The sequence below is a fragment of the Procambarus clarkii genome, chromosome 7 (genome assembly GCF_040958095.1).
Source record: "Procambarus clarkii isolate CNS0578487 chromosome 7, FALCON_Pclarkii_2.0, whole genome shotgun sequence".
NCBI lineage: Eukaryota > Metazoa > Arthropoda > Malacostraca > Decapoda > Cambaridae > Procambarus > Procambarus clarkii.
The window spans coordinates 34,401,792-34,418,887 of record NC_091156.1 but is presented as its reverse complement, the minus strand read 5'-3'; the positions used below and the strand labels follow the sequence as shown (position 1 = coordinate 34,418,887).

The 17,096-nt window shown below is 46.5% G+C and overlaps 1 protein-coding gene across 1 annotated transcript in view; it reads right to left on the bottom strand.

The window, feature by feature from the left end:
• Positions 1 to 1,764: 1,764 nt before the first annotated feature.
• The window catches only part of LOC138357998 (MAP7 domain-containing protein 2-like), a 37,586-nt gene continuing 22,254 nt past the window's right edge, over positions 1,765 to 17,096 (bottom strand). Inside the window, exons 3-4 of the mRNA XM_069315411.1 lie at positions 15,039 to 15,190; positions 1,765 to 1,900 (exon numbers count right to left, since the gene is read on the bottom strand). Of these exons, the coding sequence (XP_069171512.1) occupies positions 1,765 to 1,900; positions 15,039 to 15,190 (288 nt within the window). The remainder of the gene's footprint in view (positions 1,901 to 15,038; positions 15,191 to 17,096) is intronic.

Here is a 17,096-nt window from a genome sequence, read left to right as displayed (position 1 = left end):
CCATTTACATTTGCAAAAATAGTTCATATACTTTAAATGAACAATGATATCAAAACCTAATTACACCTTAATGTTCAGTACGTAATACTATGTATATTAGCAGAGAAAGAGAGAGACACTAAAAATATGGCAAATGTTCAATCATATTATACGTATATTCGTTACGATTTGAAGATTATTGTATGCTCAACATGCACTACCGTGTGATAAATGTTAAACGAAATAATTTTATGCTTCGTAGAACGTTTACAATTCTAAACACAAAAATATTAATTGCCCATTATTTATAGATGTAAATACAATAAATACAATAAGAATAGCATTACAATACGAACAGGAACAAAAAACCCAAACCTGGGCCACAGAAACTGAACATAAATACAGTACATGAGCAGAAACCTAGAACAAGTACAGGACATGGAAAAAGGAGCACATGAATTATACACAGGAATTATACACACGAAACATACAAATGGAGTAACAAAAGGAAACAGTAGAAATAACATGGAAAACATGGGGACAATATAAGCCAGAAGGGAAATACAAAAATCCAAAACACAAAAATAACGCACCGGAACAGACAGGAACCGGGAAAGACAAAACAGAACCACACACACACACACACACACACACATATACACACACACACACACACACACACACACACACACACACACACACACACACACACACACACACACACACACACACGCACACACACTCACGATCATTTTTTTCATAAAAGTAAGAGCAATATATACAATAAGAAAAGAACATCATAACACAGGAACATACACAAAAAACCGGGCCACAAATAAAAGGGAACAGAAACATAGAACAGGAGCCGAAGCTCAGAACATAAACAAAAACACAGAACAAGCACAGAACATGAGACAGGAGAACACAGGCAGTACACACAGGAAAACATTAAAACAAAAATGTCTAAAGAGCCACAGGTAAAACAAAAGGTCAACACATACAAAAACACAGCACTGGAACGCATTGGAACTGGGAAAAACAAAATACAATTAACTACATGCACGCGCACAGGAACAAAACACCGGAATGCGCAGGAATCGGGAAAAATAAAATATAACCACACACACAGGAACAAAACACCGGAATGCGCAAGAACTGGGAGAAACAAAAAGCAACCATATGCGCACACACACAGGAGCAAAACACCAGAACATATAGGAACCGGGAGTAGCAAAAACAGAGCCCCACAAAGGAGGCACACACACACACACACACACACACACACACACACACACACACACACACACACAAACACACACACAAACAAAACACCAGAACACGCAGGAACCGGGAGGAACAAAAAACAGCCATAACTGGGAACGAGGTCACAAACCCGAAGCAAGTTTCTCTGGAAACTGATTCGCAGTCTCCCGTCCACAGTTAGCATCCTAAAGCAGCCACTCATCCTTGGTAGGGCAGATGCCTGGCACGCGCACGGGGCTCATAATAAACTCCAGAACCACCAAGTCAGGAGGTGGCCATGCCGGATGCGACATGGCTACCAGAGCCGGAAACACTGAAGACAAAAGCTGAAGAGGCGGCAACACTGCCGACGGCAGTAGAGGGAGCTGGGGGCACGGAACCTGTACGGCGAGCATCGTTCTTCAGGACCATGATCAAATCACAATACCCGCCAACATCCTCGTCAGGGTAGACCCCCTCCCCCATGCCGGGAACCGGAAAACATGTACGCGGGTGAGGCAGCCGAAGCAGGAACCAAAGGCCTCAAACCAGATCCAACCCCCCCACAACAGGGTCAGCAGCGACCAAACTCGTCAAGCCACCCGCCGCCACCAAACCAGTCCCCTGCACACCATCATCGTACTCTACAGAGGAAGAGCTAACAGAGTCCTCAAAGTCACTGTCACAAAGGAAACAATTGAAATAACATGGAAACAAAACCAAATCCAATACGCAAGTCAGCCCACTCATGAATGGGCGACACACTCCGAACCCGCCTGGAGCGTTAGGATACAGGTCGATAATCATCAGAACTGTTGCCTTCCAGGAAAGCCCCGGGAAAGCCTCCAGGCGGCCTCACCAAACCACGCAAGATACGATCCCTAATCACAGCAGCTTCGACGACTGGGGTTAGAAGCAAACAGCCTACAGGCGACACCTGAACCGGAGACAGGGCAGGCAGAGCTGGTGGAGGTGAGGGAGCCAGTGGAGGCATGGAAACCAGCGGCAGGGGTAGGTCCTCACGCACCACCATCCCTACACCCACACCACCAACCCCACCTTCATCCATGCAGGGCGAAGAACCCAGCAACACCACAGGGTTAACAGATGGCAGGAAAACCTCCCCCACCACACTATCACAAGGCGACAGGTTCGGGGCCACCAACGGGGAAGTATTCCTCCCAGAACAAATTGACGGAAGCTGCCACCACACTAATGCAGACTGCCATCTAGCCCCACAAGGCCACACCGGAAACAATTTCGGGGATGCCCAGCGTAGAGGGCGCGTATGATTTCACCAAACTACGAGACAGTAGACGGAACAGGAGACTGGAGACATAGAGCAACAGTCCGGGTCCCGTTCGAGACCCCTCGCCTCCTGCCGAAAAAGGCAACGTTCATCCGATGGGACGCCACAGTACCATATTTTGCAAAGTAACTGCAGAGCAAACTGTCCGGGAACTCGAACGGAAAACCATGAAGCACCACATACGTGAGAGTACAGAAGCGGTCGGACACAGTGACGGTACCACCGCCATCAGGGAGCGGGAACAACCGACCAGAGTATCGGACCACTAAATCCTGTAAACAGCTGGAGAGCCGAGTTTAGCAAGCACATGGTGAGTCGTTTAGAGCTGCACTCCAGACGTTTGCTATTTCAACTCACAGCATATCCAGTATCACCACCACAACTGACAGGTACGACACCCATCCAGAGAATTCTAATTCAATAGTCTCAGAGGGGCAGACAGGGGGGGGGGGGGAAATGGGGTGCCTTATGTCGCCAATAAATGGCCACAGGGCCCCGCCCACTGGTCTGGACACACTGATAGATAGGTCAAGACTGGGGGAGGTCGCTACACACCTGTACCCGACACCGGTCCACCAGCCAATCCAATGAGCAAACAATTAATACATATCCCGTCATCGGTTGTTTCCCCCATCACCGTAAAAGTGAATGCTCAGGCATTTGGGTGAAAGTTATATCTCATAAAACTGAGGGTAAATGACAACCGACGACGAGGACAGGAAGCTAGTGGCATGTCAAATGTCCCACCATTTGTCCTCAATATTTTTTAAAACACGATCCTACAATTCGGAAATGTTTTGGCATTTTTGGGCAGGGTGATTGATACTCATGTTGGGTTTTTAATTAAATAATTATTTATTATAAACAAATGTTAAATTTGCTATATATAAGTAAAAGTATAATCTACTTAATGTAAGTAAAAGTAGGAAGATAAGTACATTTTAGGACGTAAATATAAAGTAATAAGTTAAATAATTTTTTTCCTTTATTATATATATATATATATATATATATATATATATATATATATATATATATATATATATATATATATATATATATATATAACTGAAAACTCACACCCCAGAAGTGACTCGAACCCATACTCCCAGGAGCAACGCAACTGGTATGTACAAGACGCCTTAATCCACTTGACCATCACGACCGGACATAATGAGGTGATAGCCGAGGCTATTTGAACCACCCCACCGCCGGCACTCGGATAGTAAACTTGGGCATAGCATTTTACCAAATCACCTCATTCTTTGGGGCACACGTGAGGAACACAAATGCGAACAAGCCTGAATGGTCCCCAGGACAATATGCAACTGAAAACTCACACCCCAGAAGTGACTCGAACCCATACTCCCAGGAGCAACGCAACTCGTATGTACAAGACGCCTTAATCCACTTGACCATCACGACCCTAGCCAGACCTTAGAAAGAACCTGACAATTTACAGCAAACGTCCACTAAAAAATCGTCAAGATCCTCTTGGAGAGCATCCCACACCGCCGCCCAATTATATTGCAACGCTTTCTCATAAGAACTAAATCAGGTGATGCCCAGCATGCGAACAGACTGCATCAATGGCAGCCATGCCCCCCCTCCCATGATGCCCGACTAGTCCAACACCCTAACTCCATAATACAAGATTTCAGACGATTGATGACAGCTTCCACTGCCAACACAAGTCTATGCCCCACGTCCTGCACACAAACTACCGAATCTACAGTATCTACAAACACAGTCGTATCATCAGCATACCCACACACCCTTAAGTCAAACCCGTTGGGCAACCGCAGGTAAACGATAGAACCACTAGCCGAAAAAATTATTCCTGAAAAATAACACAGAAATGCATCAACAGAGTCCAATCCTGCCGAACCGAACGCTCAATGGCAAACGTAGTACTAAACAACCCATTCACACACCCAACTACAACACTCAGTATACAACATTCGAACCCAACCCATAAACCATGGGGTAACTCCAAGCCTCTCCAAAATCTGCAATACAAAGTCAATGACCTCACGGTCGAAGGTCTTTGACCAATCCAGATTGATAAAAGATGCTGGACCCTTAGTCTCCGACATATAGACAATCAGATCCCGGACCAGGTTGTTGTAATGGACCAGCGACCTACCCGGCACCCCACAAAACTGTTACCGAGAAACAAGGGAGCTCACCATCAACCGAAGTCGATTCACTAACAGCTTCGAGATTATCTTGTAATCCTGATTTAGAAAAGTTATCGGACGGATATTGGCAAAGAACCTCACATCGCCAGACTTAGGAAAGAACCGCACAATGCCGGGCGATTGAGATTTCGCCAACCATGAAACAAAAACCTCCTTCATGAAATCAGATCCAATTACATCCAACAGGATAAATAAAACTCCAACGGTAGCTCATCAAACCCAGGCACCTTACCCTTTCTAAAGGACCAAACATCCCAAACCTCTGTACGACCAACTTCACCCTCCAAAGGCGAACAGTTCAACGACGACAACCCAGGAGAACAAAACCCAAGAACAAAATCATACAATACCCACTCCCCCTCTGCTCTCCTATAAAGATTTCAAGCTCCGGCTGAGCATACAGAAGCACTCCATCCATATTTGACAAAATCGACCCATCAGGCATATGGAGACTAGTCAACAACACCGACTCACGATCTTCCTCCTTTTGGAGCAAGTACTACGAAATACGTTCCCCAAACAACCGCTCCCCTACCTCAGCCCGTACCTACACCCTAGCAGCCCTCTCCTCCCTCAACCCACGGATCTGGTATTTACACAACCAAATCTCAGCAAATCTGTCACACCTGCAACACATTCATCAAACCAAACCGTTCAGCTGACTTTCGCTTCTCAACAGAAATAAACATCCTCCTTTACTCTTCTTTACACCAATCCAAAATACAAGGAAAACAACGTTTTCGTTCTACCATCAAAGCACACAGAATCCGAAACTGTTCACGAACGTCGGGACACTGTAGCAAACTCCAATTGAGTTTCTATCATCCCCTCCCCACCTGCACCTGGCTCTGAACATTAACCTTCACAACCACCACACAGTGATCAAAGAAAGCAACCGGAACTGTACGAAAAGAGTGTCACAGCCCGCTCCAACTTATGAACATAAAACCCATCCAATTGTGAACTCGATACACGAGAGACAAAAGTAAAGTCCAGAGCTCGTATCTGAACCACAGCCGCATCCCGAAATCCACAACAACGCAGAGTTTCCACAGCAGCCGGGAACACATTCGCAGGCAGCGGACTACTACAGTCCCGCACTGACGTACCACAGTTGAAATCACCCCTAAAAACCATCAACCGAGTATCATGTCTCAGAAAATGCAAAACTTCAGTATTAAAAAAAAGGATACCTCTTCTACTGCTTTGCAGAACCTGAAGGCACATAAACATTCAACAAAGGAATAACCAACTCTAGATAAGATATCCATATAAACAGAATCTGGTTATTATCATCCATGTTCGTATGCAGCACCCAAATCGGAGTCCGTTTTGAAATGAGAATTAACGTATCCACTTTTAACATCCTGGTACGGTTTAACAAAATCCTATACCTCTCAGCTAACCCCCTGCAGCAAGCTCACATCCTCGACATTATGCTCCTGGATAAAAGCTACGTTAAACTTGTGACAACGAAGCATCGGGTCCAGACCTATCTGAATCGCCAGAGAATGAAGCCCATTGGCATTCAGGAAAGCACAAGGTGGGAAACCATCAGGAAAGGGAGAGGGACACACAATGATCTAACCATCGGGCGGCGGGAGCCCTGACTGAACCGGAACATCATCCTGGTAATCACCAACTGAACCACGAAGAAGAAGGGGGCTCGAAGAAGGGAAATCACCTAGAGGCTAGGCAACCGCTATCCTCTTCAACACCATCCATAAGTCATGCCCATCGTGACCACTGGAACTAGCTGCAACTACCCCCCACCTCTGTCTCCCCCCCTTCCCCGCACTGAGGAACCCACAACCCCTAACCGGCATGGGGGAAACCACATCCCAGCCTTGCTCAGCGACAATCACTGCCGCATCCACCACACCTTGTTCATCCTCCATCTGCTCCACAGAGTCCTCACAATCATGGGATCGCATTCGGGCAGCTTTCCCCCGCCGTTTCTGCTCAGGCACCATCGGAAACAGAAGCGTAAGATCTTGAATGCGTCATGGGAGGATGCAGACCCTCCATTGGAGTGGCAGCCAGCGACGCCACCCGAGAAGAGGTGGAGCAGACTCACCAGACACACACTCCACACCAGCAGGGGACACCCAGAGGGTAGCCTCCTCCATCACAACTGCAAGCGGCACACTGTGCACCTCCACTTGCACAAGAGGATGAACACACATCATTGTGCATGAACATTGGATTGTGCATTGGATGAACACACATTTTAATGTCTGCAGTGATGGAGGTAGCAATGAAAGCAGTCACCTCACAGGAAGCGGCACGCTCCACTACCCAGCTGCTGGAAAGGAAAAGAGCAGTGGTAGCTGTAGGTATTAAAGAGCAGGAAGGCTCTAATAGGAAAGAGTGGAATGATAAGGACAAAGCGGCAGTGAATGAAATACTGAAGGCACTAGACATGGAAGGGGCTGAGCATAGCATTGAGAAGGTTTTCAGATTAGGCTGGTACAAAAAAGACCGAGACCGTGTGTTAAAGATAGTGTTTTCAAACGAGAACACAAAGGACATGATTCTAACAAAGAAAAGCCACCTGCAACATGCAGGAGAATTAAAAAAGGTATTCCTCCAGAGGGGCATGACGAGGGAGGAGAGGGCCATGGCGGCAGAAGCAAGGAAGAAGCGCAGGGCGAGAGGGGAAAACCAGGAAACCACTGCTCCCAACACATCACCCCCAGAGGCGAGGGGGGAACCCACAACCAGCTACCCAGTAACACGAGCGGGGAGGGCAACCCCACCACCTTCCTCTGCATAGAAAACCCCCCTTTCCTTCCTGTCCTCCCGCCCCGTTCACCCCATACCCTTCCTGTCCTTCCCCCTTCACTTGACCCCCCACCCCTCATCCCAGTATCCTCTGCAACCCTGGCATCCACCTCACAAATCCTCACACCTATGGCACAGCTTCCTACACCAGCAGAACATTCACCAAGGAGGAGATTTGAGAAGGGACAGAAGAAAGTGAGCCTCAAGGCAATGTACACTAACATAGACGGTATTACAAATAAGGCAAATAAACTTGGAGAATGGGTACTAGAGGAAAACCCAGACATAATAGCTCTCACAGAAACAAAGCTGACGAAAACAATAACAAATGCAGTGTTCCCACAGGACTATTATGTTATGAGGAAAGAGAGAGAAGGAAGAGGTGGTGGTGGTGTAGCTCTGCTGGTAAGAAAAGGCTGGGATTTTGAGGAGTAGGTTGTTAAGGGATGGGAAGGTTTCCATGACTACATAATAGGAACAATAACAACTGGAGGGCAAAAAATTATAGTCGTAGTCATATATAATCCACCACCAAATGACAGAAGACCCAGACAGGAATATGATAGAAACAATATGGCCACCATTAACATAATAGAGAGAGCAGCTTCTGTTGCTAGCAGGAATGGATCTGGACTACTAATCATGGGAGACTTCAACCAAGGGAAGATAGATAGGGAGAACAGAGACCCGCATGGAGGACCAGAAACATGGAGAGCTAAGCTGCTGGACGTGGCAACAAGAAACTTTCTAAGCCAGCACATCAAGGATCCAACATGATTGAGAGGAGAGGATGAACCAGCAATGCTTGATCTGATATTTACCCTAAATGAGTGGGATATAAGGGAAGTCAAGATGGAAGCACCCTTGGGAATGAGTGATCACTGTGTATTGAACTTTGAGTACCTGGTAGAGCTCGGAATTATCCCCACCGGAAAAGAACTAGGAAACAAAAGGCTGGCATACCGAAAGGGAAATTATGAGGAGATGAGAAGTTTCCTAAGGGAAATACCTTGGGACACAGTCCTCAGAGCTAAGTCTGTACAAGATATGATGGACTATGTCACCCAAAAGTGTCAGGCGGCAGTAGTCAGATACATGCCGGCCCAAAAGGAAAAATCCGAGAAACAAAAGAAGAATCCATGGTATAATAGGGCATGTATGGAAGCAAAGAAACTGAACAAAAGAGCATTGAGGAACTTCCGGAATAACAGAACACCAGAAAGCAGAGAGATATACCAGAGAACCAGGAATGAGCATGTCAGGGTGAGAAGAGAAGCAGAGAAAAGTTATGAAAATGATATAGCAAGCAAAGCCAAGACAGAACCAAAGCTACTCCACAGTCACATCAGAAGGAAAACAACAGTGAAAGAACAGGTAGTGAAACTTTCAACAGGCGAGGGCAGGTATACAGAGAATGACAAAGAGGTGTGTGATGAACTCAACAAGAGGTTCCAAGAGGTCTTCACAACAGAACAAGGTGAGGTCACTGTGCTAGGAGAAAGGGACGTAAACCAGGCGGCCTTGGAAGAGTTTGAAATTACGAGAGAGGAGGTCAAGAGACACCTGCTGGATCTGGATGTTAGAAAGGCTGTTGGTCCAGACGGGATCTCGTTATGGGTACTGAAAGAGTGTGCAGAGGTACTTTGCTTACCACTCTCCATAGTGTATAGTAGGTCACTGGAGACAGGAGACCTACCAGAAATATGGAAGACGGCGAATGTGGTCCCAATATACAAAAAGGGCGACAGGCAAGAGGCACTGAACTACAGGCCAGTATCCTTGACTTGTATACCATGCAAGGTGATGGAGAAGATCGTGAGAAAAAACCTGGTAGCACATCTGGAGAGAAGGGACTTCGTGACAAATCGACAACATGGGTTCAAGGAGGGTAAATCTTGCCTGACTGGCTTAATAGAATTCTACGACCAGGTGACACAGATTAAGCAAGAAAGAGAGGGCTGGGCGGACTGCATTTTCTTGGATTGTCGGAAAGCCTTTGACACAGTACCGCATAAGAGGCTGGTACATAAACTGGAGAGACAGGCTGGTAGCTGGTAAGGTGCTCCAGTGGATAAGGGAGTACCTAAGCAATAGGAAGCAGAGAGTTACGGTGAGGGGTGAGACCTCTGATTGGCGTGAAGTCACCAGTGGAGTCCCACAGGTCTCTGTACTCGGTCCTATCTTGTTTCTGATATATGTAAATGATCTCCCGGAGGGTATAGATTCATTTCTCTCAATGTTTGCGGATGATGCCAAAATTATGAGAAGGATTAAGACAGAAGAGGACTGTTTGAGGCTTCAAGAAGACCTAGACAAACTGAAAGAATGGTCGAACAAGTGGTTATTAGAGTTCAACCCAACCAAATGTAATGTAATGAAGATAGGTGTAGGGAGCAGGAGGCCAAATACAAGGTATCATCTGGGAGAGGAAATCCTTCAGGAGTCAGAGAAAGAAAAAGACTTGGGAGTTGATATCACGCCAGACCTGTCTCCTGCAGCACATATCAAGAGGATAACATCAGCGGCATATGCCAGGCTGGCCAACATACGAACGGCATTCAGAAATTTGTGTAAAGAATCATTCAGAACTTTGTATACCACATATGTCAGGCCAATTCTGGAGTATGCAGCCCCAGCATGGTGTCCATATCTAGTCAAGGATAAGACTAAACTGGAAAAGGTTCAAAGATTTGCCACCAGACTAGTACCTGAGCTGAGAGGTATGAGCTACGAGGAGAGACTGCGGGAATTGAACCTCACTTCGCTGGAAGAAAGAAGAGTTAGGGGGGACATGATCACTACATTCAAGATTCTCAAGGGAATTGATACGGTAGATAAAGACAGTCTATTTAACACAACGGGAACACGCACAAGGGGACACAGGTGGAAACTGAGAGCCCAAATGAGCCACAGAGATATTAGAAAGAACTTTTTTAGTGTCAGAGTGGTTGACAAATGGAATGCATTAGGAAGTGATGTGGTGGAGGCTGACTCCATACACAGTTTCAAGTGTAGATATGATAGAGCCCAATAGGCTCAGGAATCTGTACACCTGTTGATTGACGGTTGAGAGGCGGGACCAAAGAGCCAGAGCTCAACCCCCGCAAACACAACTAGGTGAGTACAACTAGGTGAGTACACACACACACACATTCCCCCTCCTGCCACTCCCCCCTCCCCCCAGGACCTCCCTTCTCCCCCATCCCCCAAGCCCTCCCCTCTCCCACATGCCCTTCCGTCCCTCCCACCCACAAGCCCTCCATTCTCCCCCACCCCCCTAAGCTCCCCACTCTCCCCCACCCCACCTAAGCCTTCCCCTCTCCACCATTCCCCAAAACCCTCCCCTCTTCCTCAACCACCTCAGCCTTCCCTTTCCCCCCAAGCCCTCCCCACTTTATTGCCCCCCCCCAAACCCCCCTTTTTCCCCCATCCCCCCACCCCCCCAACCCTCCCCCTCTCACCCACCCCCCCAACCCTCCCCCCCTCACCCACTCCCCCTACACTCCCCCTCCCCCCCTCACCCACTCCCCCTACCCTCCCCCTCCCCCCCCTCACCCACTCCCCCTACCCTCCCCCTCCCCCCTACCCCCCCCCCAAAGCCCTTCCTCCTCTATCAGTCTCCCCATACCAGATCCTCCCAGCCCCCACTCACCCCAGACCCCACAGGTCCCCCCCAGAGGAGAAGCAGAAGAGAGTTAGTTTCAGGGCAATGTACTCGAACATAGATGGGATCACAAGCAAGGGAAGTGAACTAAGGGAAAGAGCACAAGAAGTGAACCCAGATGTAATTGGACTCACTGAAACAAAACTCTCTAGAATCATAACGAATGCCGTATTTCCCCAGGAGTACACAATAATAAGGAAAGAGAGGGAAGGTAGGGGAGGAGGCAGAGTGGCCCTACTCATGAGAAAGGAATGGAATTTTAAGGAGATGGCTATCCCGGGCTGTGAGGGTTTCAGAGACTACATAGCAGGCACCATGACAATGGGAGGACCAAGGATAGTAGTAGCAGTAATATATAATCCTCCACCAAATGACAGAAGACCCAGTCAAGAGTACGAAAGCAACAACATGGCAGTTAACACTATAATTGAGAGGGCAGCCTCTTCTGCCTGTAGAAATAGATCCCACCTGCTCATGATGGGGGACTTCGATCACGGCAGGATTGATTGGAAGAACAAGGAACCGCATGGAGGCGAGGATACGTGGAGAGCCAAACTACTGGAGGTGGCGACTAGAAACTTCTTAACCCAGCATGTCAGAGAACCCACAAGGATGAGAGGAAATGACGAACCAGCGAGACTCGACCTGGTTTTCACCCTGAACGACTCTGACATAAGAGAAATCAGTTTTGAGGACCCAGTAGGAATGAGCGACTACAGTGTATTGGTGTTTGAGTACCTGATTGAAGAAGGGTTATTGAACTCGAGGAGGGATACCGAAACCACAAGGTTAGCATACCGAAAGGGAAACTATGAGGAGATAAGAAAATGCCTAGCAGATATAGCATGGGAAACAAAGCTCAGGGAAAAGACGGCCCAAGATATGATGGAATACATCACGCAAAAATGCAAGGACGCAGCAAACAAGTTTGTCCCAGTCCAAAAGGAAAACAGTGAAATGAAGATGAGAAACCCATGGTTTAATCAGAGATGTAGGCTAGCTAAGCAGCAAAGTAAAAGGCCATGGAGAAACTATAGGAATAACAGGACACTGGAGAGCAGAGAAAGATACCAGAATGCCAGGAATGAATATGTCAGGATGAGAAGAGAGGCAGAAAGACAATACGAAAATGACATCGCAAGCAAGGCAAATACTCAGCCTAAATTGCTGCATAGCCACATCAGGAGAAAAACAACAGTAAAGGAACAGGTTATGAAATTAAGGATAGGGGCAGAAGGATTCACTACAAACGACAAGGAAGTGTGTGAGGAACTGAATAAGAAATTCCAAGAGGTCTTCACCTTAGAGCAAGGAGAAATCCCAGAGATAAGAGAGGGAATAGCTAACCAGGAACCACTGGAAGAGTTTGAGATTACCAGCGGGGAAGTAAGGAAGTGTTTACTAGAATTGGGTGTGACAAAGACTACAGGCCCAGATGGAATCTCCCCTTGGATACTAAAGGAAGGAGCAGAAGAACTGTGCCTCCCGCTCTCCATGGTGTATAACAAATCACTGGCAACAGGGGAACTGCCAGAAATTTGGAAAGCAGCTAACGTAGTCCCGATATACAAGAAAGGGGATAGACAGGAGGCACTGAATTACAGACCAGTTTCCCTAACCTGCATACAAAGCAAGATGATGGAGAAGATTGTACGAAGAAACTAGTGGAGCACCTGGAGCGAAAGAACTTTGTAACACAGCATCAACATGGATTCAGGGATGGCAGGTCCTGCCTCACAGGGTTACTTGAATTCTACGACCAGGCAACAAAAATAAGGCAAGAAAGAGAAGGGTGGGCAGACTGCATATTTTTGAATTGTCAGAAAGCCTTTGATACAGTGCCACACAAGAGGCTAGTGAAAAAACTGGAGATGCAGGCTGGAGTGAGAGGGAAGGTACTCCGTTGGATACAGGAGTACCTAAGTAACAGGAGATAACGAGTCAGTGTGAGGGGTGAGGTCTCAGATTGGCGAGACGTTACGAGTGGAGTACCGCAGGGGTCAGTCCTTGGACCTATACTGTTTCTGATATATGTAAATGATCTTCCAGGGGGTATACAATCGTTTCTCTCAATGTTTGCCGATGATGCAAAAATTATGAGGAGGATTAAAACTGAGGACGATAGTAGGAGGCTACAAGATGACCTAGACAGACTGAGTGAATGGTCCAACAAATGGCTGTTGAAGTTCAACCCGAGTAAATGCAAAGTAATGAAACTAGGTGGTGGAAATAGGAGGCCAAACACAGGATACAGAATAGGAGATGGAGTACTTAATGAAACGAACAGAGAGAAAGATCTAGGAGTTGATATCACACCAAACCTGTCTCCTGAAGCCCACATAAAAAGAATAACGTCTGCGGCATATGCGAGGCTGGCTAACATCAGAACAGCGTTCAGGAACCTGTGTAAGGAATCATTCAGAATCTTGTACACCACACATGTAAGACCAATCCTGGAGTATGCGGCCCCAGCATGGAGCCCGTACCTTGTCAAGCACAAGACGAAGCTGGAAAAAGTCCAAAGGTATGCCACTAGACTAGTCCCAGAACTAAGAGGCATGAGTTAAGAGGAAAGGCTGCGGGAAATGCACCTTACGGCGCTGGAAGACAAAAGAGTAAGGGGAGACATGATCACAACCTACAAAATCCTCAGAGGAATCGACCGGGTAAACAAGGATAAACTATTCAACACTGGTGGGACGCGAACAAGGGGACACAGGTGGAAACTGAGTACCCACATGAGCCACAGAGACGTTAGAACGAACTTTTTCAGTGTCAGAGTAGTTAACGGATGGAATGCACTAGGCAGTGATGTGGTGGAGGCTGACTCCATACACAGTTTTAAATGTAGATATGATAGAGCCCAGTAGGCTCAGGAATCTGTACACCAGTTGATTGACAGTTGAGAGGCGGGACCAAAGAGCCAAAGCTCAACCCCCGCAAGCACAAATAGGTGAGTACAAATAGGTGAGTACACACACACACACACACAGTTGAGAGGCAGGACCAAAGAGCCAGAGCTCAACCCCCCCCCCCCCGCAAACAAAACTAGGTGAGTACAACTAGGTGAGTACACACATACACACTGGATGGAGGCATCACTCCACACACACACACACACACATAGCGGTAACAGGATTGTCATCAACTCATCATAAGAAAAAGAGCGGACAGAGACGTCCTTTCTCCACGGCTGATGGCAATGAACTAACTGAAATATAGTTATAGCTGACATAAAGGATCTTCTCGTTTCCTTACGTCGTAGGTTGGTGAGACGCGCGCGCGCGCACACACACACTAATAAATCACGAGCGCACAAGATGGTAAGGGAAGACCCATTGTAAAACTAAAAGGTGGTAGATGTCATCCACCGTAATGTCCTTGCTGTTTACCGCTCTCAGCTACAAGTTTCCTCCCTCTGGTTGCAGCTGTTCACATATCAGTTTCATAGTCCATTGCTTGTGTACAAATAAACTTTACTGCTTGTTCATTATATCCTCTTTACACACACTTTCTTAAATCAAATATATAATTGTTAGCATTCTGCTTCTAGTTATTTGAGAGAAAGAGAGAGAGAGAGAGAGAGAGAGAGAGAGAGAGAGAGAGAGAGAGAGAGAGAGAGAGAGAGAGAGAGAGAGAGAGAGAGAGAGAGAGAGAGAGAGAGAGAGAGAGACAGAGAGCGAGAGAGAGAGAGAGAGAGAGAGAGAGAGAGAGAGCGAGAGAGAGAGAGAGAGAAGGGGGGGGGGAGAAAGGGTGCTAGCTACCCACCCTCCTAGCGCGGGCACTGCGTTCACTGTAACGTCTCAGCAATTACGGATAGTTTACCCCATTGTAAACTAATACACTCACCCTACCTTACCTGATGGTTTGGGTGACACCGCGACCCTCCACCTTCATCACCACCACCGAGGTGCTTACACCCACATTCTCCCTCCGCCCCGCCACACGACCTCCTTGTTTCTTTAACCTCCTGTCTCTGTTCACGTGCAGGTGCTGCTGCTGCCAGTGGAGCTGTCAATTTGACAAATGGGAATTAACACCCTCCGCTCCGAGCACGATGCGTTTGTCTACTTTATTTATTTTCTTGAACATTGTTAATTCGGTGGTTGGGCCATCACACAGTTAAGACCACGTCTTTTCTACTCATCAAGAAAGTATAATTGTTTTACACAGCTACCTGGTTCAGGGACAGAAGGATTTTAATGGAGATTGAGAGAAATATACAACTTCATTATTCAGATTATTAGTGTGTGTGTGTGTGTGTGTGTGTGTGTGTGTGTGTGTGTGTGTGTGTGTGTGTGTGTGTGTGTTTGTGTGTGTGTACTCACCTAGTTGTACTCACCTAGTTGTGTCTGCAGGATCGAGCATTGACTCTTGGATCCCGCCTTTCGAGCATCGGTTGTTTACAGCAATGACTCCTGTCCTATTTCCCTATCATACCTGGTTTTAAAATTATGAATAGTATTTGCTTCCACAACCTGTTCCTGAAGTGCATTCCATTTCCCCACTACTCTCACGCTAAAAGAAAACTTCCTAACATCTCTGTGACTCATCTGAGTTTCAAGCTTCCATCCATGTCCTCTCGTTCTGTTACTATTCCGTGTGAACATTTCGTCTATGTCCACTCTGTCAATTCCTCTGAGTATCTTATAAGTTCCTATCATGTCCCCCCTCTCCCTTCTTCTTTCTAGTGTCGTAAGGCACAGTTCCCTCAGGCGCTCTTCATACCCCATCCCTCGTAGCTCTGGGACGAGTCTCGTTGCAAACCTCTGAACCTTTTCCAGTTTCATTATATGCTTCTTCAGATGGGGACTCCATGATGAGGCGGCATACTCTAAGACTGGCCTTACCAACCCGTTCTCACACAAGACAGCACATATATGACTTAATGCTTAAAGTCAATATGTTGAATATGAATTAGTAAATATGTGATATATTCCCAGTTACTTTTTTTACCAAGGCCCAAACTCTTCCTCACGTACCAATTTACGTGTCACAGTACCCGTCCGTCAACATAGATAGCAGAATATTCGTGATTGGTTCAATTATAAGGAAAATTGTAGTTTTCAGGTCCCACATGGGTTGTGAAATTTACCTACTGTTGTCCATGCTCTTATAATATTACAGATCAGCTATATCCTATTGAAGGCTCGTAGTTTTGTTTTGAGAAATATTAGTTGTTCTTAGTAAATTATAATAAGCACTATAAATTATTACATAGAATAACAGTGCTTCACCAATCAATATTATATACCATAGTTTGGCTTTAAAAATCTTTAAAGAATGTTTTGTAGGAACGCTAACAGAAAACGATGTTACATTTGAATGTCTATGGGGTAAACTACTGCAAATAGGACGGTATTGTGTCTACTATACCAACTATAGCTAGGATGGGTATATTGTCACCTACCGCCTGTTAGGTGGGAAAGGGGTCCAATACCACCCACAGGATGGGTATGAGGGTCACATCCACCCACAGGATGAGTATGGGGATCACATCCACCCACAGGAAGGGTATGGGGTCCAATACCACCCACAGGATGAGTATGGCGTCCACTACAACCCACAGGATGGGTATGGGGCTCCAACCACCCATAGAATGGGTATGGGGCTCCAACCACAAATAAAATGGGTATAGGGTCCAATAATACCCACTGGATGTTTAAGGCGTCCATTGCCGCGCGTCGAGCTCGAAAACCGCAGCATTCATCTCAGAACCATGCCTATTTCACACAGATTCCTTAATAAACGTAAGAGTTTTATATGTCACAAGAAAGATAGAAATATAAGCTTCATTCTAAATACCTTACCATGGGCATATTTAAATTTAAAGCGAAGATACGTGTACTTTTATAATAGCCGAGCTTTAACCCCGGACAGATTGATCGACCGAGCAACTCTCTCTCAGAACAATGTT